The 22,581-nt window shown below is 42.4% G+C and overlaps 1 protein-coding gene across 2 annotated transcripts in view; it reads right to left on the reverse strand.

Moving 5' to 3' along the window:
* The window catches only part of Nlg3 (Neuroligin 3), a 236,787-nt gene that overhangs the window by 21,348 nt on the left and 192,858 nt on the right, over positions 1-22,581 (reverse strand). For both annotated transcript variants that reach the window (XM_034328690.2, XM_034328691.2), the window contains 2 exons: positions 5,529-5,687; positions 222-419 (listed from right to left, as the gene is read on the reverse strand). In XM_034328690.2, coding sequence (XP_034184581.1) covers positions 222-419; positions 5,529-5,687 — 357 coding nt within the window. The remainder of the gene's footprint in view (positions 1-221; positions 420-5,528; positions 5,688-22,581) is intronic.

A 22,581-nucleotide genomic window follows, 5' to 3' on the forward strand; every position in this document is an offset into this window, starting at 1 on the left:
AAACTTCAAATTCTAATTAGTACTTGGAAAAGTTGCTGGTCGATAGCGATCGATACGCCGTAAATGTACGTCGATGTTCTTCGGTGCTTTTCTAAATTAAATCAAGATCATGATTTACTTATTTTCTTCATGAAAAATTTCCACTTTGCGATTATCTACTGGAGCACGTTCGGTATATAAAAAAACGAAGAAGAGAGGGAAGAAAGACGAAAGTTACTCACCATCAGGCACTGTGGGACTGGTCATCAGAAAGTTGACGCAAGCGGCACCGGTCCCATGGCCGATCAACGTCACGTTCCTGGGATCTCCACCAAAGTAGGCGATGTTCTCTTGCACCCAGTGCAACGCCGCGATCTGATCCATCAGCCCGTAATTCGCTGGCGACCGTAAGTGCGAATCCGTGTTGGCGTTTAGAAAGCCTGTAATGAAAACAAGCCCGCTTATGGCTGCTGTCGTTCGAAGAGACGAGCTTGTAGCCTCGACGAAATTACCGCAGCCTCATACTAATTACGATTAATTCTAATCGAACCATCCTATATTAGCACATTATCCCTGTTACTTAGCAAACGGTGCCCAAAGGCAATTTCATTTGAAATCTTAAGCCTTCTATTGAAAGATATTATCGTGCCGGTAACTGGAACTTCACCGTTCTACGTGTTTCCGTTCGCCATAAATACGGTTACAATGGGCCGCGATACGTCTAACGATCGAACGATATGTAAAACAGAACCGCGTCTGTGACGGTAGCAGCGAATAAATCGTTCGATTATTTGATCGACGAACGTTGCGTCCCGGATTCATTGCTGTTTAATTGGACCCGATGGTCCCCAGGATTTTCCCGCGATTTTTCCCGTTGCCGAGGTAGAAATGGTTTTGCAACTATTAACGAACGCGTCATTCTCATGCTATTGTCGATATAATTTTTTATGTCGCTTTGGGTGTCGTTCGTAGCAAACAAAATGTTTTGTTTCGGACGCTCGGAAAACGTGGACGATATTTCATAGTAGTACCGGCGAAATTACGCTGCGCAGTTTTAGTCAAAACTATTATTACAAAATCCCCTGGTCTTTTTTCGAGATGAAATCCAGAAAACTGAGACCAACTTTTCTAGTTATAATACACTTACGATGTTATAACATCTGTGGCATGAGCAATAAAGAGTTTAATGAGTTTGATCGTTGAAACTGAACTCATAAAAGACGTAAGCAATTTTAACTCGAATGGCAATTAAGGCTTATTACATGATTTGGGTAAAATATGCTTTTCCATTTCTTTTTGATGATCACTTAACCGATATTGTACTGTTATTTAAGAAATGACCAAAGAAAGCGTTCATTTGTTAACAACAGAGACGTTAACAAATGTTTCTGACGTATATGATAAATCCGTGCCGTTGTAAAATGATCGATGAAAACGAGGTATAAAGCAACGCTTACGTTCTAAACAATCCGCGTTGAATATGCATGCGCGATTCACAATTTTCCGCGATAATATATTGCATCGCGATCTTCGAAACTTCCTGGAATTTTATTTGATCGATGATGCTTTAGGGGTTTAAAATTCTCATTTCATGCTCCCTCTGAATATAGAAGGGAGAAAAAAATAAATTTGTAGTCGAATCGCAGTTGCATTTTCTAAACTGTTGCACTTTCTATCTTACGCGACGAATTATGAGCCTTTTGATCGGTCCTTTCGCAATCAGCTCGATCTGGGCCACCCCTAATTACACTTCCGACACACGGGACTATCGTTGCAGCCACTCGTACGCATAAAATACTAATGATACAATCGTGTTCGCAATGCTTCCGGCGGTATCGTGACACAGGTGGATCGTTTGGTGCACGCAAACCAACCGCCTGTCACGCGAACGCATCGTTCGAAAGGCAAGAAAGAAGGGATGAGATCGAAGGGGTGTATGAATTCCTGTCCCTTTTCAACCGTAAGTTAATTTTCGAAGGGTGAAAAGAGAAATAAAGAGGGGGGAAATCAAAGGAATGGGCTCATAAATCTTCTTTTTCAATCTTCAGTCAATTCTCAGCACAAAGGAAAGAAAAAAAATACAGACTATAATAAAGGGGTTGAAAAAAGATTAGAGACTTGAAGGAAGGGTGCAAGAAGAATGAAGGAAAAAATCGAAAGAAATAATAGAATTAAAAAAGAAGTAGGAAACCTTAGTGAGAGGCACACATGATAAAGGAAGCGCAAGAAAAAAAACACAGGGGAGAATGTTGAAGAGGAGAGCAGATGAACCTTCGTCTTTTCCAATCTTCAGTCTTCAAAGTAGGAAAATAAGGGAAGATTGTAATAACAGGATTGAAAAAAGTCTTATGGGGGAAGATGTAAATGAGGGAGGAACCGTAGGGAAAATAACAAAGGGAAGAAGAGGGAGCACATTTTTATAAGTGACTTTTGATTAAAAAGAAAAAATGAGAAAAGATTGTAATACCAGTTAAGCCAAAAAAAAAAAAAAAAAAAAAAAAAACAGTAACAATGCTTATCTAAAGGGGTTGAATGGTGGGGGTGGATATAGAAACGGTGGGAGAAACGCGCGAAACTAGAATAGAAATAAACCACTGGTCATATCCCATTTGATATTCAACCTCCGGCGTATCTGTCGCGCTGCGCTTCCGTGTCTCCTATTCTTCTCGTTACAATGGAACTGCTGAACGTTACTCGTTGATTTAAATTTTCCGGTACATGGGTGTGCATAGCCGCGGCTGTTGGATATCGCGTGCCCCCCTTTTTTCATCCCTCCCGTCGTTCCCCATTCGGCACAAAGCGCCGCGTCACTTTTACCGGCCGAAGAAAAACGAGAAAAATGAACAGTGAAAATTGCGACCGCGAGAGGAGTGTGCTTCCTGAAACCGAGCCCCCTTCCGTTTGAACAGAGTAACGATGGAATCAAATTTCGATATTTCACGGGACTCCAATCCCTTACTCCACCCCATAACATATATTTTTCTTTTTTTTTTTCATCCCTTCCGAGTGCGATTCATTGATGACCGGTAGGCCAATTTTTTTTTTTATCGAACCACATGTATTGGCTGGGTTTTTCTATTGGTTAACGCATCGACCACTTAGATTAATTAATAAAAGATAAAAGTAATCTGCTTTTCCTACGCTTTTTGTAACTGATGGAGTTCCTGCCGAGCTAGAGAAAATTATTGACTTTCATTTGTAAACCTTTTTATTAGTTTCGTGAAAATTGTTGTAATAGAATGTAACCGGCACAATATGTGCCACGCAGGGTGTGTTGAATTTCCAATGAAATTTCGTTCTCATAACTCGTAGCAATGCAAAGCATGAGTTTCATTTCGATGCCATATTTTCCGCGTATGAAGTTTCTTATTTTATGGCTGACACGCAGAATGCAATGCTGCTCCTTTTCGGCGTCACCTGGACCAAATATTGAATCGATCGTTGTGCCTGCCCGAAATCGTATCGCTTTTATTATCCTCTTCCCATATTTTTTTACAATTTCTTCCCTAAAATTTAAACAGCGACGCGGTTCGGATTCCTTTTCAACGCTCGCAATATTCAACGTTAAACGTATAAAATCCCGGCGATGTACAAAAACGGTTGGAATGTAATTTAAGAAACAGAACCTTGTTACAACGTATGCCACATGTGGCGTGGTACACGCAGAGTCACGTCACTGCAGCAACTCGAAGGAATACCAGAGAAACGCAGAGGTACGAAAAAAAAATAGGAAGCAACGTGTTGGTGACATCGTGAAACTGAATTCCGCTTCATTTCCATGGAAAATTAACGCTAGGCAAGCATAAAAATTCGGGTTTATACGGATTGCCTGCTGCTTTCCTCTGGAATCTGTTTGTTCGACCAGCTGAATATCTCTCAACTTTACAATTGCAATGAAAATATTTAATCTGGTCGGCCAGCGAACGATAAAAATGTGTTCGAAACGATTTCAGTCGATATTATTTCGATAGAGGCATTTCTGCAATATCGTAATGTTTCACAGCTTTGTTTTTTACGACAGAAATGAGTTTTCGAATGGGGGCAATTTATTTTGCTGTACAGAAGGATTGTTCAAGTTTCATTTATATTCAAATTGCAGAGGATATTTCAAAACGACCATCCATAATTATTGCATCAAGCTTTTTGCATTTTTTAAGGGTTGCTCTCGTCAAAAATATTGCTTTCATTCGAATAAAACTATTCGTGCCTAATTATGCGAAAAGGGAAAATTTAAACTTTCTCGAATATTTTGAATCTATTCATGTTCTCGGGGTCGAGACGCGAGTGAGTCTAATTGCAAGAAGTTAACCGACGTCGACGATCGATGGCTCGCGTGGAAGCTCGATTAATCTCCGTAGAAACGTCCGTTTCGTCACCAGGAATACGTGCTCTGTCGTCGGCAGGGTCCTCTTGCCTCCAGACCGTCGAAGAATCGCGCTGACGTCGCTCGAATATATATCATAGCGCGAGGAAACGAGAAGCGTACATCGCCGAAGCGAAGACGAGAATACCGGCCGCCACTGTCACCGAAGCAGAGGCGGACTCAAGAATTTAGTTTGGTGAAACGGAAGACCTAGTCGTAATGAGTTTCCTATTAGATTTGCTTGACCGGGTTGCCTGGCAACCTACCTGCATCTTTCAATTTCTTCTTCTTCTGCGCGAGAAAATCTTTTTCCACTTTTATTTTATTTTATTTTATTTTATTTTATTTATTTGACAAATAAATTTCAGATATTTTACAAATTTTCAGAAGCACAACGACACGAGGAGTTTAAGTAATCATCGAATTTTCTTGCTACAGATTGTTTCAGTACTGAGATTATGGTTCAAGGAAATTCCATCAAATTCCACGTCGAGGTAATTAAATTTTCACGCGTTTTCTTGGTCCGTCAACAAAATAAGCAAACCCATTATACCTCCCTAACAGCCGGTTTCATTCTAGCCAGAAGTTCATCAACCCTCCCGTCGAGGAATTCCACGAGGCGTACAAGTGTCGAGGGAGGAAGAGAGTAACACCGTCTCCGTAGAAAATTCGATTTCAACCCCGTTGCGCGAGCAACAGACAATGTCTACGGGGTCGAATTAATTCCGATCCCTTGATGAGCGTGAGCGAGTTAAACTTAGTCACCCAGTTTCTGGAAATTCAACATCCGGCCAACGACACAGAAGCCGATCGTTAGCGCTTCGAAGCGCCGCCTTAATTACGTGCGTGGAGAAGTTCGTCTGGCAAGGGTGCGAACGCCAGTTACAACCCTTCTCGATCAGACCGGAGCGCAGTCATTAACATGGCGACTAGTACACGAAATCTAAAGCGAAACTAGTTACCCCTTTCTATCGGTATTTGTCTATCGCGCGACAAGGAGAAACAATTGTAACGTTGCCTTTCAAATGTTAACAAATTAAATAAGATGGTTCGAAATTCAATCCTATCAATCATTATACCAATTACGTTCGATCAAGCTGTTTATCGTTCGTTTTCGGTAATAAAGTTGGAGATATTATGACAGAAAGCAGCCATCGAAGGATAGAAGAAAGATGAAATCACTTACCCAGAATGCCGAGCCTGTAATTTATGGTGACGACAACGACACCCCCGTAACTGGCGAGGACGCTGCCGTCGTAGGGGTTGCCACTGCTCCATTCGTAACTTTCTCCATGGACGAAAACGATCACCGGGTATCTCCTACCCCCGCTGTCCCTCGAACCGGCTGTAATCAATAAAATTATCCTGTTGATCGAATTCAGCGATATTCCATTGAAATCTCTCTGGTGTTAAGCAAACAAGAGATAAACTGTATTGTAGATAAAAGAGAATTAATATTTCACAAGCGAACAGGCTATCCTCGCCAGCCACCCCTTTTCAACCCTTCAGTCACGTCGGTTCGAGTGTCGATTTATCGACACAGTACCTTTGACGTCGATTTATATTTCGCGGCTCCCTTGTAGACAGTGGTAAAGTGGCCACGTTGCGACAATGGTTATTAAGCCTCTTTGATTTTTCTCTTTACCGGAGTGTCTTTTAACGCGCTTCTTCCTCTATTGGTCATTAAGGGTGCTCAGGCAGGGTTTCAAGATCGAGACGCTCGACTATGCTTTCGTCGGCGTTTTTTAAATATAAAAGCCTTTTCAAGCGAGAAAGTAAGTGCCATTATTCGTTAGATTTACCCGGGATAATGAACACGAAGGGAAATTAATTGGCATAGAATTTCTGTTGTCGAATCTTTTAATATTTTAATATTACTCGATGATGTTCAAACGAGCCGGTTTCTGGGTAAAGTCCTTCGTGTTATCAGCTCAACACTCGACGTATCGCGTTTGAGGTAATTAAAACGAGAGGCTCGTGGATGAGAGCCGAGTATGTCAATCGGATTTAGTATGCTAATACCGGGCCTGGGACACATGTGAGCATGATCGTGGGGGCAAGTGTCAGCTTCGGTCATAATTCAACAAATCACGCGTCACTATCGTCCGTTGTGAGCAGCAAGGTTCGCACCGTTGCTTTTCGGTTTCCCTTCCCCTTTCCGTCGGAAAATCGAAATTTCGAAATTAATCAGAACCTTCGTTCAGGATTTTCTTAAAAAATTTTCAATCTGACAAGCCAGTAGAGAAGAATTTAATTAATATTTGATTTGGTCCCTTCCAGTACTTCTTCTTTCTTTATTAACCGATTCACTCTTATGGAAGACAATATCGTACCTTTGTCTCATTTAATGAAAACTGAACGAATGTTTCCTTTTGACCAAATAAACTTCTAATAAAATTTCATAAACGCCAATTATGTTCTCTCCTCGAGAAATCGTCGAAAGAAACATTTCATCTTCTGACAAGGAGCAAATATTTTCAACAAAGAAACTCAATTATACCTTCGTATAATGAAAGGGTCCCTAATGAGGGAGAAAAATATCGTCCAAGGGAAAGTAGTATTAAAGTCAATTGTTCGCAGCGAAAATACGCGATTCAAACAGAATGCTGGAGAGATGATTACTCAAGGAGTGAAGAGTAAAAAAATATTGTACAATAGCAAAGAAAAATAGGGATCCCATCGTGAAAGATTATTTTCAAGTAAATAAGAATTTTTAATGAAATACAGATCCCTGTGACAACTCGACTTCCGTATCTGTAACTGTACAATTCTTAATGCTCGTTCCTCCCTACTTTTCATTCTCTTTCCTCTTTTTATCACCAAGTGTATTTTCTTTTGATTGTTTCCCCGAACGGCTCTCCTTTGATCTTCTTTCCCCTGTTTTCGCTATCTTACCTTTTAAAACCGACCCTTGTCCCTATCTCTTTATTGCGCCCTGTTCTTTCAAACCTCCCACGCTTTCGAAATATCTGGTAGAATGAACTGCGAAGCTTTTCGAGAAATATGTCCTCTCGTAATTTTATCTCGCCCATTTTATTGGGAACAGAGGGAAGCTCTCTTTTTCGGGTTGGGTACTTTCAGTTCCTATTCGAATAAAAAGAAAACCACCCTTTCTCGGATGTTAGTTACAATTCGTATTGTTTGTAAATTAAAACTCCTAATATAAATTCAAAATTCAACCTTTATCAGAAGCCACCAACTTCTCCATCAAATACCCCAAGGAAATGTGCCTCGCGAAATTGTCGGAAACAGGTCGCAATCTCCTTCCTTTGATCAGCACCATCATCTTTCTTCTCGACACCGTCTTCTAAACTTAAAGAGGAAACTTCCAAGTGTTATCGCGAGACGCAAGCACGCGTAAGATCGACGCCCGAAGGAGAATTTTAATCGGCGAGCAAATTTACTCGATCGCAATATTCGGTTTGGTCGACAGACGGCGATCGACGATGATAAATTTAACGGACAGGGGGTTGGTGGTGGAGGGGTGTCGCAGTTAAGGCGCGCGTGGGACATTCGATTTTATCGGTCGTGCACGATACATTATTTCAGCCGGTGAATAAATTTGCCGGAGCACTGTCAATATTTGATACGATGTGCAAACAGTTTCGTGTGCTTGGAACGCCTCTAACGGACTTTACATATTCATAAAGCCGCGCTCCGCACTTTGATCGCGGATGGTAAACGACAACCGTACGGCTGCACCCCCCTTTCGATCGCTTTATTTTCAGTCAAAGTCTTTACCCTCCCGTTTCCTCCAAGATAATCATCCACCATTTTTCTACCGGATGAATTAATATTTTCGTGAAATTATTTGCACGCTGCACTTTATTTTGCTCCTGATAAACGTCAGAAAACAAAAAGAAACAACCCTTTCTTTTATCTCGTTTCAAAGTCTTATAAACTTCTCTCGAGATCGTGTTCTTTGATAACATTGAACATATTTTGAAGAATATTTTTTCAGAAAGGTAGATCTCGAGGTGAGAAGTGTATAAAATGCGAGAGATACGATCAAACCTTAAATAAAAATATTCTTTGAATACAGGGTGAAAATGGAAGTACAAAATTTCCATTATTCCCTGGTATACTTTTTGCAAACATTGCACAGTAAAAAAAACATAAGGTGTAATATTTTCTATGTTACTTCAAACTTACATGAGGGCTGAGGCCACATTTATTTTTCCTCCCCAGTGAAACACGAGTCCAGATCAACGAATCGTCTATTTCCTCGAGATACACGACTCGGGTTATCTTATTCCCGAGAAAAACAGAGTTTCTCCGTGTTCTTTTCCTCGATCACGTAGCCTGACCCATATTTACGAGCTCATCTATCGGGCGAGTAACACGTTGCTCGAGGAACAGCCATCGTCACAGACGGGTTTATTTTTTACGATCGACCAAAAGCATCGAACGTGACGAACCTTCTTACGTTTCGATCGTTTCAAAGTTTAACTCCTTTGTGGCCAGCTAAAACACTATAGTCCATCAAACGATACGAGTCAGTAAATGTATAATAATTCACGTGTTCGACGAGGCTCGTGTGACCGAAGCGTTTGAAGAACCGAACACAACTGAACGTCGGCTCTGGATCGAGCACGCGAATATGTTTACATTTTTCGACTCGTCGATGCTCGCACAACACTGGCAACGGAAACTTTTATAACCGTTCAATTGAAATCCTTGTTTCATGAAAATGACTTCATTTTACAATTTGCACTTACTCTGCTGATGGATTCTGATGAAAGCGAGATAAAATATTCTAAATACGAAGAAGCTTTAACTCATCACCCGTTGAGTGAAGATTTGAAAACATTTGATGACGAGAGGATAATCTTCAAGAATTGCTCGCTTGTTCAGAACTTCCGGAAGTTGACGTTGCCCGAAGCTGTCGAGTAACTCGTGTGGAAGACGTTTCCAGCTACGTAAATTCTAGGATAGTCTCGGGTAAACTGTTTAGGGAAAGTTCCTCTATTTTGGAGGGAAAGAAATGTCGGATCTCGTGTTATGATTCAAGTTTGCAATTACATGATCGTCCATCCCTTGGACGAAGCTAGTCCTAGTTTAACTAAACAATTGTAGCTCGCGAACACAATGTACCTCCAAATAGCATGAACAATTGTCCTAGAATATTCTAGTTGTTCATCCGATAGCAAACTATCCGACGACAGGCCTGTTACATCCGTCGTACAATCCGGTTTCGTATGCAACTAGCAAGCTCTGTTTTCATCGACGCGTCCTTTCCACTGAACAGGCCACACTATGCGACAACTGTAGTCACCAGGAATATTACGAGATATAAACTGGACTAACACGGTGTAATTCTGCTTAGCATGCTAACTGCGTGTTCGGCCGTAAGTCCGAACCGAGGGTGGCCACCCTTATCCAGGAAACAATCTGAAACTGTTCCACGTTATTTCACCGCTTTTCGTTCGCCCTTCTAATCCACTTCCACGACCAGAATTTTGCCGGAAATCTCGAATCAATGAATTTATTTCCAAAATACACGCGACTCGATTTAATGCCTAACTTCTATGACGGAATTAGCCATTGGAAAAGTGACCCCTTTTTGTAAAGGGTGTTTTTTTTCCAATTATTGAACTGAAATTGATCGCGTCGATTGCACGATACAGTTTTTAAAACGTTGCTGGTTTCAGTTACGAATTTGCAGTGGACTTGTATCGACATGTACGGACGCTATTTATATTCTATGTATTTTATATTTGTATGGTCAGATACGCGTGGGCGTGTAACCACAATTCGGTATAGAATTTGATACTGCGGTTTGTTTTATAGTACACACAAAACACGCAAGCTTTTTTTACTATATAATCTGGCAAAGTTCTCTGGGGCCACCTTTTAAAACCATATAACAAACAATTACCGTTATATTGATGGAACAATAAATAAACGAGAAAAACTAAATGTTGATTCCGCTGTTTTCATCTCGTTTCCGTATTAATAATGCTTTTTTTTACGTACCAATATTCACACAATGGAATGCAAATAACTATGAAACATTTTTATTACGTATCGAGAGAATGTATCAGAGAGAAGTTATTGAGAATATTTTAAAATATTTTTAAGTATTACCTTAATTGATACATTTGCGTGTGTTTTATATATCTTGCTATAATTGCTTGGACACGTCCTTCATTTCGGAATGAACCGGGGGTGGTTCGCGGTTAAAAGCGAGTTCTCTCAATTTTCTCGATCGGAAGTGGAAAAAGATCGGTGGTTGCGAAGTGGCGCCAATGGAATCACCGATTCGACAAGCTCGAGAGAAGATACGGCCGATTGTTTTTCCGGAATCCTCGGGGGTTGGTTTCCGTCGAGTGACCTACATTTCACTAGCTGGCCGACACATCGAAATATAGAGACGTTTTCCAACCCCTACTGACCCACGATGTACGAGAAATTTATTTGGAGTTAGAATTGGATTAAAGATAAGTCTAACCCTTTCCTACCTACAAACCTGATCCAAAAATCGTTCCATCAATTGTCGAAAGAAATCCGAACAATAATAGTTTCGAGCATGGGGCGTAGAATTAATGAAGGCATTCAACCCCCTGACCACAAAACGTCGAACAACTTTCTTCAACCCTTCCACACGATCGATCAAAGTTCATGTTCCTGCGATCCTCCTCCCTTCTCGCGGAGAAGATGAGACTGGGGGTAATAGATGGTGGCCCATCAGGGTTAAATGAGCGTTCAAAAGAGAATGGAATGGAAACAACGTTGAGCATGGAATTTTGTTCGGCAGGGGGATGATTTCGCTGTTGACGAGAACGGAACAGAGAACGTCGCGGTGGCTTCCATCTCTTCAGTTTTCCAGCGCTTACGATGAAATAAGATGGGAGAAAAAAGAGAGCAAAAGGGCCCCGAAGGAAATGTCAACTTTTTTATTAAATATCTCGCGCACCAGCGACCAAGGAAACTGGATGGGGAAGAAGCAAAACGAATTGGATCCGCTTCTACCCCCCCAGTCAATCGAGTTTCACGTTCACACCCTACCTCCAGCCCTTCTTCACGTCGACGTCGCGACGTCTGGCCTTCGATTTAACGATACGTCGACCGAGGGAACACCTACAGTCTCTGCTACCATTTCCCTTTTTTGTTTTTATTCTTATCGCAAAGTGAAATTGCATTTTTGACTTCACGCGCGAAGGATTTTCCTTTAAATTGATTTCCTTCAATCCCTAGTGAATTCAATTTATTATATCGATAATACTTGCTGTCCGCGATACACAGGCCAGATAACTTTGTAACACAGTTTATAATTAGCCGAACAAGAGCTCGGTTAAATGCTGAAACATGCTCTAACACAGATAAATATTTCCCAACTCGAGATCTCTCCACTTTCTCCGTTGCCTTTCATGCTTCCTATTAATTCGACAATAAACCACAACTACCAACGACAACTCGGTATCGTAGCAGACTGATTCGAGCTCATTGAAACACGCTGAAACGTTCCACAACCGAAAACCACCAGTACCGCGTAACAGCACGAGCACGGGTCCGAAGAATTCCACGGGCAAAGGGACTGGAGGAGCTCGTTTATCCTCGAGCACACTCCAGCCATTAATTAACTCTCTGCGCTACGAGATCCCCTTTTCCTGCAGGACCGCCTCTGTCGTGGCTCCTTTTCAAAGTGGCGACTTCCCGCGACTTCTCCGCTTTCCTCGCGAGGCCCAAACACCGTCGAGGAGTGCGGTTAACGCTAGGTTTAACCGGATAACGACCCGCGAAGCAACAAGCTCACCTGTGCCAGTAATGCAGCGCCATGCAGTGACACGAGGCCAGGATTATGGCGTGCAGATAAGGATGATGACGGTGGCGGGTATCGGAGCTGCGATCACTCTCCGCATGCGAGAGAAGCGCCATGTTGTACGCGATAAGCCTGCTCGATTGTTGTTGCATCGTTACGCCGGGAAAAATAACAGTGACGCGGGGAATGACGTAGCCAATAGGTGCGTGTAGCTACCAAAGGGTGCAAAGAACCGTGGGTTTTAACTATCTACGAGCGACAGTGTTTTGTTCCCTCAAAAGAGAATTTCACTTTGTGAAATTTCAAGCAACGAGCGATAGTTATAGAAATGCACGAACGAACAGCTCAAAATTATACCATGATATATCACCGTGAAATTCGCTCGAGCCCACAAAAGGCTGGCACGAATAAAGGAATCGATGGAGTTTGAAATTTGGATCGAAGCCAATTGACGATCGCATAAAATACGGGACAGTAAGATTTACAATTGGTGAACGGTGAATACAAAAATTGAATAAACCATTCTCGAAACGATGCTATCGATTTTGCAATACAAAACGAAGGGATACTTCTCTGTCCGAACGTTGAAACTTACAAAAGATTCAACTATGATTATCATTTTAAAATAACACCAGGTTATTCGACGGTGATGATGTTCAATAGGAATTCAAATTTTTCCATTAAAGTTAAATAAGTTCAAGGTTTCATCAAAGTAAAATTAGTCTATTCTGGTGTTCATTTTTATCTTCTATTTTCCGTAGCTATCAGTGTCGACAACAACGGTTTTTCGTGGCCTTAGAAAGATGAAAGAAGAGCAAAGGAACGAGGAGGTTTCTAGGGTGCGCATTTTCACAGCAATCGCGGTAATTTCCCCGAGGATAGAAACCGTGCCTTTCGCATTCACCGCCAACTAGACTCGGTCAGACTTATGCTAATTAAACCGAGAAACCACTATAAAAGGGATAAACGGAATGAAAAGAAGAAACGCGAAATGTACCGTTCTATTTTGTCCGCGAAACAAGTTCAATACGGTATGGCACAAGGAACCACCTTCTCGCGGTTTAATGGTCGTCGTGAGATCTCGGCACTCGATTTCAAGTGCCGGGGAACGATTAATATTTATCGACATTCAAGTTTTTCACTTTGAACAGAGAAGACAGGGAAATCGATACAGTGAGAGCTTGCTTAATTGCGATTTGATTGGAACGGGTGCAAACAGTCCCTGTTATGAATAAAAAACTGACTAGTAATTAGACTTCTTAAATACTATTCGAGTGATACACGTGATCGCAACTTAAATGAAACAGGAATAAGACGAAGAAAATTGGAAAAATCTCTGTAGAAGATGAAGTATAACATCGGCGCAGTTATTAAACTCAATTAAAGTGAAAAACAACTTGGAACTAATGTAAAAGCCTCCTCGAAATTACGGAGAAGAATTTCCTGCTCTGCTCACGGTCGATATTTTTATCTGACCAAGGGGAAAAAAGTAACCGGAAAAGGACTGGTAATGAAATTAAATTTCCTGCTAGCAGTTAGCCAGCGCGAGAACGCGTTATCAATTGCCGCGAGTTACCGGTACCCTGTTCGTTTCCATTTCCACGTGTATTTTAATTCCACCGCAGCGAAAGGAGCCCGGGAATTAAATAGGAAGCCGTGACTACGAACCAGCTGAAATTACATCGCGAACATCCTTCGTGTCCTCCTTTAAATCGTCCTCTTAGTAGCTGTCTTTTTCCTTATTTTCTTTTTTTTGTCACAATTCCTACAATTTCTACCTTTCCACTGGCACTTTGTGATCAAAGCCCTTCCACCGTTCTTCCGTATGATCCCGTGTCGCTTTCCAGGCAATTACTTAACGAAAGAAATTCGAGCCGGAAGAGGAAGGTGGTTCTTCGGTGGTTGCAATCGAACGTAAATCATAAGAGGTCGTTGGTGGCCGGCTAGTCCACGGTCGACGCTCGATAAATTATTTAATTTAACACTACGGAAGGATAAGGCAGTTCGGGGCCAAGAGAGGCTCTATCGTGAAGTATGCGAGGCAGGTAGAAGAGAGACAGCCTTAACAGGGTCGGACGTATGGCACCTCCCTTGGCGTGTACCGTATTAAATTTATGCCACTCGTATAGCTTTCCAGACTCGGCGCGAGCAAGACAGAAAGGGTTATGCACGCGCTCGTGCAAATGAGAGAGGCTGGCTAGAGGGATGTTGAAGAAGGGAGGGTTGCGAAACTCCTTCAACCCCTGCCACAGACGTGTACCTTAATTCGTTCAATTTCGTGGCTGCTGCAAGAGTAATCGCGCCAGATTGGATGGCATTACTGGATCATAAAGGCTGCTAAGGCAGGACAATTATGATAAGAAAAGTAGGCCAACGTTGCTGATGGCAGCCACGCACGAAGATACGTTGGCAACATGGAATCGACAGCCATTCGACTCGATTTCCAGCGGATAAGAGAAACAGAGATTGGCCGGACCTCGATTTAATTACGTGTGGACCGTTTTATAGGCGAGGATCATTGGGAGAAACGTTTGCCGATCAACCAGATAGTTCTTAACGTTACGACACTTTGTTGTTCGAGAATTAAACGGTTAAAGTGGTTTCGCGATAAGGAAAATCGTGTCATGTATTAAAATAATTTTTCATGGAAAAATAAAAAGTACCTGATCGAATTGAACACGTTTTCTCTTTTCCCTTTTCAGCCCATATTTCCAAGGAGAGGCTTACTATGAACCAGGTTAAGCGTGTTCCTCCTCAGAGTATCGCGTTCCAACCCCCTTGATCCGTCTTTCTCCGTTTCGCTTTATTGTTTATGTTTCTCTGTTCTCGCCGTCTGCATCGCTTACCATCCTTTTTCCTGTCCTCTTCCTTTGGGAAAAGGCGCATGGTCGAAATGCAGCGCAGCTACGCGACAAATGGAGATTATTCGGGGCCGAGAACAAGGACGCGACGATTCCTTACGATTTTCCGAGTCGTTGCCGTTTTCCCGCCGAGATAATCTTTTCGCTCGATCTCAGGGATTATTCTTAACGCTGCGACGCTTCTACGGTTTAAGACGGCGACGAAATACTCGATGGAAACGCAGCTCGGAAGAAAACGGAAAGAAACACGAACCCTTTCAATCCTACGCGTTTCATCAAATTGAAATTTAGTTACACGTCAGACCTTTTACCCTTTCAAGTGAAATTTTCCATTCCACGAGCTAATAATTAATCTTTCTCCCTCTTTAGCCAACCGTAAGACGCAAGATTCCTTTAACACACACACATACACACACGTTAATCTCCTTTCTGACGATTTAGCGGGTGGTTGAAACGTTTAAACCGGTTAACCGCAGGAATTTAAGCCGAAGTCGTACAGGGTCCTCTAGATTCGTCGAAATTTGCAAGCATAAGATCTATGAGATTCTGAGGCGGATCCTGGGTCTCGTTAAGCAAGATGCTTGAGGATTTGAATACCAAATCGCTGATTATCACCTGGCTCCTATCCTTATGCTTCACGGCATTCTTCATGCGAGTGCCGGCACATAAATCAATCTCCTTTTTCCTCCTTACATCGCTTCCCTTCAACCACCGCCTCTTCCGTTCGGAAGTTCATTAAACTCTCGGGTTAAAGTTTTCTTAATTGACCGATAGGATAGCCGCACGATTCAGGTGGGTTCTCTCTCGTCAATTTTTGTTAGGTATTTTAAAACAAACTATTTTGACGAGGGTGAACTTTTAAATAAATATCATCGGGCTGAATGGAAATAAAAATCACGTTTAATTGAATGATGTTCAATTAAAAAGATATCATGGTCGGCCCTGTATTTGTTCGCGGGTTTGAAAGTTCCCATCAGGTTTGATTAACTGGAAATGCAAAATACAAGCGGGCGGCCGTGTTAAAACGCTGAACGACTCGTTTAAATACACCGCAAACAATTTGCCGCGTGGAAATTGAAATTTAAGAGAGCCATGAGGGAACGTAGGGAAACGTTTTATTGTCCGAACGTGACGAATCGTGGAAAACCAAGCCGTAACCGCTCCGGAGTACATCGCGAATTCGGCCAACTATTTTGTCCGATGCTGACCTGTTGTACGTGGCTGATTTTTCAAAATTTAACACACCGCCGAACGGATATTTTTCTATCGCGAACAAAATATTTTTACGTTACCCACGGTTTATTCTCTGTTGATCTATTAATTATCCAATTATAGAAAATTTGTACGGTCAGTCGACTGTGGCGAGCGCGTTAATTAACGCGTTAATAATTAGAACATATGTACGTTTCCAGCGGGATAGTTGATGTAACGCATACCGTGTTAATTTTCCTCTGTAGGATCTCGTAGTACACGTTTCGGATATTATGGAATTCAAATCTAAATGATAGTTGGAATTTCGACACGCCATGGGCGTTTAACATCTCCGATGCAATTTGCAGGATCGATAACGATATTCATATGCAATGTGTGCAACCTGCAGACACCACGTGGATGCAGTTATTGCATGCTAAAGACGCAGCTGGCCATGCAAGCCTATTATGTATCTATGTTTTCGAAGCACGACAGGCTAACTTAACCCTTCTACCTACGGTGTATATCCTTCTTTCGATCTTTGCTAATTATCCTATCCTTTAATAATGAGAGTAATTTTCGATACCCACGACAAGGAATCTGGATGGGATCAGGTTGGGAGGATAGAATGGTCGAATTGCAAATGAAAATTGAAGAGGAGGGAAGTTGTTTGAAAATCGTTGAACTCCGGAATGTTTGGAAGTGCTGTTGCTGCCGGTAGCTGTTTTGGGTAATTGTGAAAGTGGAAGGGAAATGAGAATGAGGGTCCAGTTTACGAAACTGTGCTTGAAAACCGGCACGCGACTAAATTTCGCTGACGAGAAATTTTACTTTCCAAATTCCGGACAATGAATAAAAATAATACGATTAATAACAGTAAATTACACTTACTCGCGTCGATAGGGGATGACCCGGTTTCCTTTCGGTTTGGTAGGTGTATCCAACGTGGAGGCGGAGGATCGAACGACACCAAGCAATAAAGCGTAAACGGCGGGGTCGGATATTACCAGCTTAGAAGCCTTAAATAAAATTAGTCGGCCAGCTCCCAGGCGGGATGGAGCGTACTCGCTTCTGGCTAAGGGAAAATTTCGGCTGGGACGCGCGGAGAGATCAATTTCGCTGTAGTTTCAAAGTGAAGCCTATTAAATTCCGAGGCTGCGTCTCTGGAGAGGCTCAAAGGAGCAGCCACCAGCACTGGATAGAATCCTCCAGCTCTATCTCGCTTCCTCTTGTCTCCGTCTGTCTGTCTGTCTACCGTCGGTGCGCGTATAAACACGAGATTGCCGCAACGCCTGCAGCAGGCTGAGAGGAAATTTGTAATCGGATAACACTTCGATATAATTGGCGCTGCCTCCGCAGCGGCCGAGAGTCGACCCTACGAATAGCATCGTTACTTAATCATCCTTGATCCTGAATTCCCATGGGAACCGATCATTCCACGTCACCCACCGTCATTTGTTTTGGAATTCTACGAAAAAAGAAGTTGAAAGTTTCCAGTTGAAAGTCCACTCTGGACTTCTATTTCTCAAATTGAAAATTTCTAATATCTCGAATTGTAAAATCCTGTAATATCTCGGATATCCGGAAATCTTGATATTTCGGTGCACTTTTCAATTATTCCGATGATGTTCCATATCAACGTTGCTCGATATCGAATTTTCCTTTATCCAATAACCGATACGTGTGAACGTTTTCTTCGTAATACAATCGTGGGTGAGAAATGAAGGATAAAAAATTGTTAGGCACCGTGTCTATTGTCCATCTAACGAAACGAATCACTAAACGTACAGAAATTCACGTGCTGGACCCGGCTCACGATATACACACGTCGACCGAAGCGTTTGAAGAACCGAACGCAACTGAGCACGGTCGCTGCGTCGAGCACGCGAATGTGTTTACATTTACAGACCCGTTTCCTTGAACGGGTTGTAATTCCAACGGCATATGTAAACAACGTATGGTTCACACGCGAGTTTTATATAATATCGTAGAAATACGAATCACTCGGAAAAGGAAATATAGGGGGTCACTAAAATAAAAAGGAAAAAAGAAAACAGAGGAAACAGAAAACGTGAGAAGCCGTTAAAAATAACGAGTTCGTTAGAGATAGCCGTTCCGGAAGCTTATCCGAACAGTCGCGGCCATCGAATCAAGTTTGACTCGTAGCGCGGGATTTAGTGATTTAAATTGAGTTGCAATGCCGATAGAGTTTTATTGAAAAAATAAAAAAAGAATAAGGGTAGGAGAGAAACAAAAAAAAAGAGAAAAAGGGATTATATTTTGTGCATCGATTTTTACCAAACGAAACCAATGGTTGGAGATGTTCCTCGACTTTCAAATTATCTCGGAAATTTTCAGACAAGGGGTTGAAGGAGGAAATGGAAAAGCGACGTGGAAATGTTTCTGCCCTCTCATCGTTCCTCGACATGCAGAGTACAGTAGAATAAAGGTAGTAGATGGGTCGTCGAAATATTTCGAAACTGACGAATGGGCCACGCGTTAAGTGTCTAGAATTCAAAGGGGAAAGTTTCACCCCTTCTATCCGCGAGATAGCTACTCGACTAATTGAGCACCCCCCGTGTTTGCTTAAGTATGCACCGTCAGATTTCATTCGAGCTTTTCAACTACTGTCAAGTCTTTTGATGACTATCTTTGTTAATTTTCGGGATGGTTCTTGTCAAAAACTTGGCTGAAACACTAAAATCGTAATAGCTCCTAAAGATCCTTCAGATTTCTATCTACTTTGAGACGTCTTCAGCTTCGACGAGCTTCCGAATAATGTTATAGAAGAATATTCAAGGATGAAAGGGTTGATGAAAAGGAAAGAAGACGAGCGAGGCAAGATACGTCATCTTGGAGAAGCGCGATGACTGTGAACCGACAGGATTGCAGACAAGTGGAAATTCAAGGAGACAAGCAGCCGGAAAAATGTGGATCTGGTCCGGTCGATCGGTACGCTCTTAAGAAGATTACGTTCTCCTTCCCTCTTCTGTTCTTCAGGAAGGGATGAGACAGTGGCTCGGAGGATGGCCTGGCCACAGGAGGATCGTTCAGAGATTTACCGTCTTATGATGAAACGGCGATCTCGATTTCACAGGGCAAGGGATCTTTCGATTCTCGAATTGTTATGGGAATTGTTGTCTATCGTTTCTTTTCGTTTCATAGAATACTTGGAAATTATTGGAAAGCGATTGTTCCAGAGATGAGTGGTCTGCCTGCAGATTTCCAATCGATAAGTTTGATCTTTGAAGATGAAGTTTCAAGTGAAATGTTAACACGTTGATAGCCCAATTCTTAAAAATACAAATTTATTGGTTTCCTTAATTACTGGATTGCCTACCCATTTAATTTCTGCTGTCAGCCAACGTGCTAAGGAACGAGGAAATTAGAATGTGTGCAGAAGGCAAGAGAATGTAAAGTATGCAAACGCTGCAGGCACGTTTACCGAGTGAATTAAAGAGTACATCACACCTTGGAATTGACTTTTCTGGCTGAGAGTACAGAGCTTATGGCAATTTTTAGCTACCAGGATGAAAACGATTGAATCTAGCTAAAGGTATGGTAAATAATAAGCAGACTACGAAGGCAAAGGTGGGACAGAAAGAAAAAAAAAAATCAGTCAATCAGTTTTATCCCTTTTTCTTGATCATCGTATTATACCGTGGATAAGGCAAGAAGGGGTTGGAAGAAACCAGACTCTGATTACATAACTCGCTCGTCTTTCATCGATTCTTGCCCCGTCGTTCACAGTGTATCTCAGTTTTTAAATTGAGGCCAATTTTCATCCCTTAATGCAGCTGCGATTGCTAGCCGGTGCATAATTTCAACGAAAATAACGCAATATCGTCGAGTGGATCTCCCGAACGACCGACCCTAGCAAACTTTCCACCGGAATCTCCATTAACTTTTTACACAGCCACCCTCTGCTACGACCACACCTCCTCGGTGGCTTCAAGGAGACCAGTTCCGGCTAAACGTTACCGTAAACTCGCCGATAATCGTCCCAGATGGCTGTGCAGGCTTTCTATGATCCGATCGGAGACATCGATTTTAATCGCGACTCGCTTCGACCTCGAAGGGATAACTTTTAAGGGATGGCGATTTCTTAAACGTCCCAATGTAACTCCCTTAGGACGATGGCTATCGAAAAAGAGTAAATCGAGCTCTTAAAAGCATCGAACAAGGTTAATCGTAACGTACGTCGATTGTAAATTATTCAAATAAATAAAGAAAGGGTAATTACTGCAGTAAAGCGTAATTTTTCCATTACATTCTATCGAACCGTCCAGTTAAGCTTCCGAAGGGAAAACTTTTAAATCAATTTCGCAGACCGGCACAAGTTCGGACGCTTGTACCAGGATTCAGTAAACGTATTTCTGTTTGACTTCGTGCCCGTTTAAAGGGGTGACAACGAAGTTACAACGGACTCACCGGCTCAAGCTGGGAAACTTGTAATTCCAGTCGCGTTTCTAAGTTCCTCGACGCGAGTGTTACTTCGTTTAGGCGGGCTGCTTAAACTTGCAGCGACGTTGTTAAGGGGAGCACGTCGAACGAAAAGTAGACTTCATTAAACGCGAATATAATGAGCTTGCAAGTTGCTGGCTTCGTCAGATTTTCCTATTTCAATTACAAGTCAACGAGAGACAGACTTTTATCGAGAATTACGCGTATCGACACTGTACTCGATCGACGTTCCTGATATCGAAGATATAAAACGCTGGTTGGGCACAGCTGGCGCGGAGAAATCTGCCAAACAAATGCAACTGAACGTAACTGTTGATATCTGTCACGCGTGGAAATCGTTTTTCTTTCTTCTTATTCGCGTTCCTCGCACGTGTTATGAACAGACGTGTCGGGAATCAAGGAAATAGAATGGAGATAATGTTGCATAGTTATTCTAGTTTGTATTAATGTTATACGACGATATCCTGTTTCCTTTTTTACCTCTCTCATCTCCCCAGACTTATTTGCACCCCTCCCATCATTCATACGGACACCGATTTCTTCATTTTCCTCTTTCCTTTCTTTCATTTTCCATTTACAGCCACAGCTGCCGTCTTCCTTCCGCTTCTCCGTTCGTTCATACGTGCATTCCTACCTTTCTTCTTTGCTCTGTTATTTTCTATAAGTGACGCGTATATTTTCGTTTCCTCTGTTCCTTTGTCTCCTCATAATCTACATATTTTCTTGTCTGTCCTTTTTCTTCGAGTTACGTGTACCGTTCCTTCCACCGCCGCCGGCATTACCCTCTTTAAGTTTTTCTCCAGCTTCGCATATATTTCATCTTTCCGTTCCTTCCTTTTATATTCACGCGCGTGTCACCGGTAGATGTTCATTTTCTCAGGCAGCAAGGATTTTATTCAAATATCTTGGGAATATTCCGTCGCAGGACTTCAAAGCGACCCTTTGCTTTTTCAATTCGCGTGTTGGCTCAAGTTTTACAAACATTATGCAATTCACGTTACAATTTTTTACTTCCCTCTCAAGAGAAATCTGGGATTCGGTTGGTGGTGTTTCAATTTTTCAGAAATTTCTAAAATATTACGATCAAACTACTAAATCCACGACAAAGAGTTTACACACCCTGTACCCTATCGAAACCCGACAGGTGCGTGGACACGAGGGAGGCGCAATCGCAGACGGAAATCCCTGGACGCAACCCCGATGAAATTCGAATCACCCGCCGCGTCCAGTGTGCCAGAGATACGTATCTAGAATCGCGACACCGACGGGATTACCTCGGAATTTTGGTTTATCGCCGCCGCTCGCTCGTCCGGGCTAACCGCACCGGATAAAACGTCGCGTTTCCACCCTCGACCACCCTTTCACGTCTGGTGATTGTTGCTCGTACAACGAGTATACGGGGATGAAAGACAAACTTCTGTCTGGTCGATCGTTGCCGTGGGTAAGGAACGGGATTAAAGGAACGATGGTCAAGGGGTGAGTTTCATTTTGAAACTAACGAGCAACCCTTGACACTCGACGCGGATTAAACTCGGGATAACTAAAGTTGTTTTCCAACGTTTTGTCGGACGGACATTTGCAAGTGTTGATAAATCACTCGATAAATCGCTTAATTTTACATGCAAATCGTTCGCTTCGAGCGTGAAACAGCCACGGGGATTGTGGCTCTCCCGGAGATTGTTCCGAAGGAAATCAAGCGTGAATAACACGCTTCGAAGAAAAAGGCGTTCTCGCGAGATCGAAGAGGGTGGAGACGATATAATCGGCACGGCGAAAGAATGGGCACTCGTTAGTTTCACGAAACTTCCGCCGCTTTCGAGCTTCAACATAATGCAGGGAATAAATCCGTCGGAAAATTCCGCGCGAGCAGAATCGAGTAATTTAGAGTCCGCGTGCGAACGACGCGGCGAGGAGGCCGTTGCTTAAGCCTGAAGGATTTACAATCGGTCCGAAGGAACCGG

Source organism: Osmia lignaria, chromosome 1 (genome assembly GCF_051020975.1).
Source record: "Osmia lignaria lignaria isolate PbOS001 chromosome 1, iyOsmLign1, whole genome shotgun sequence".
Lineage (NCBI taxonomy): Eukaryota > Metazoa > Arthropoda > Insecta > Hymenoptera > Megachilidae > Osmia > Osmia lignaria.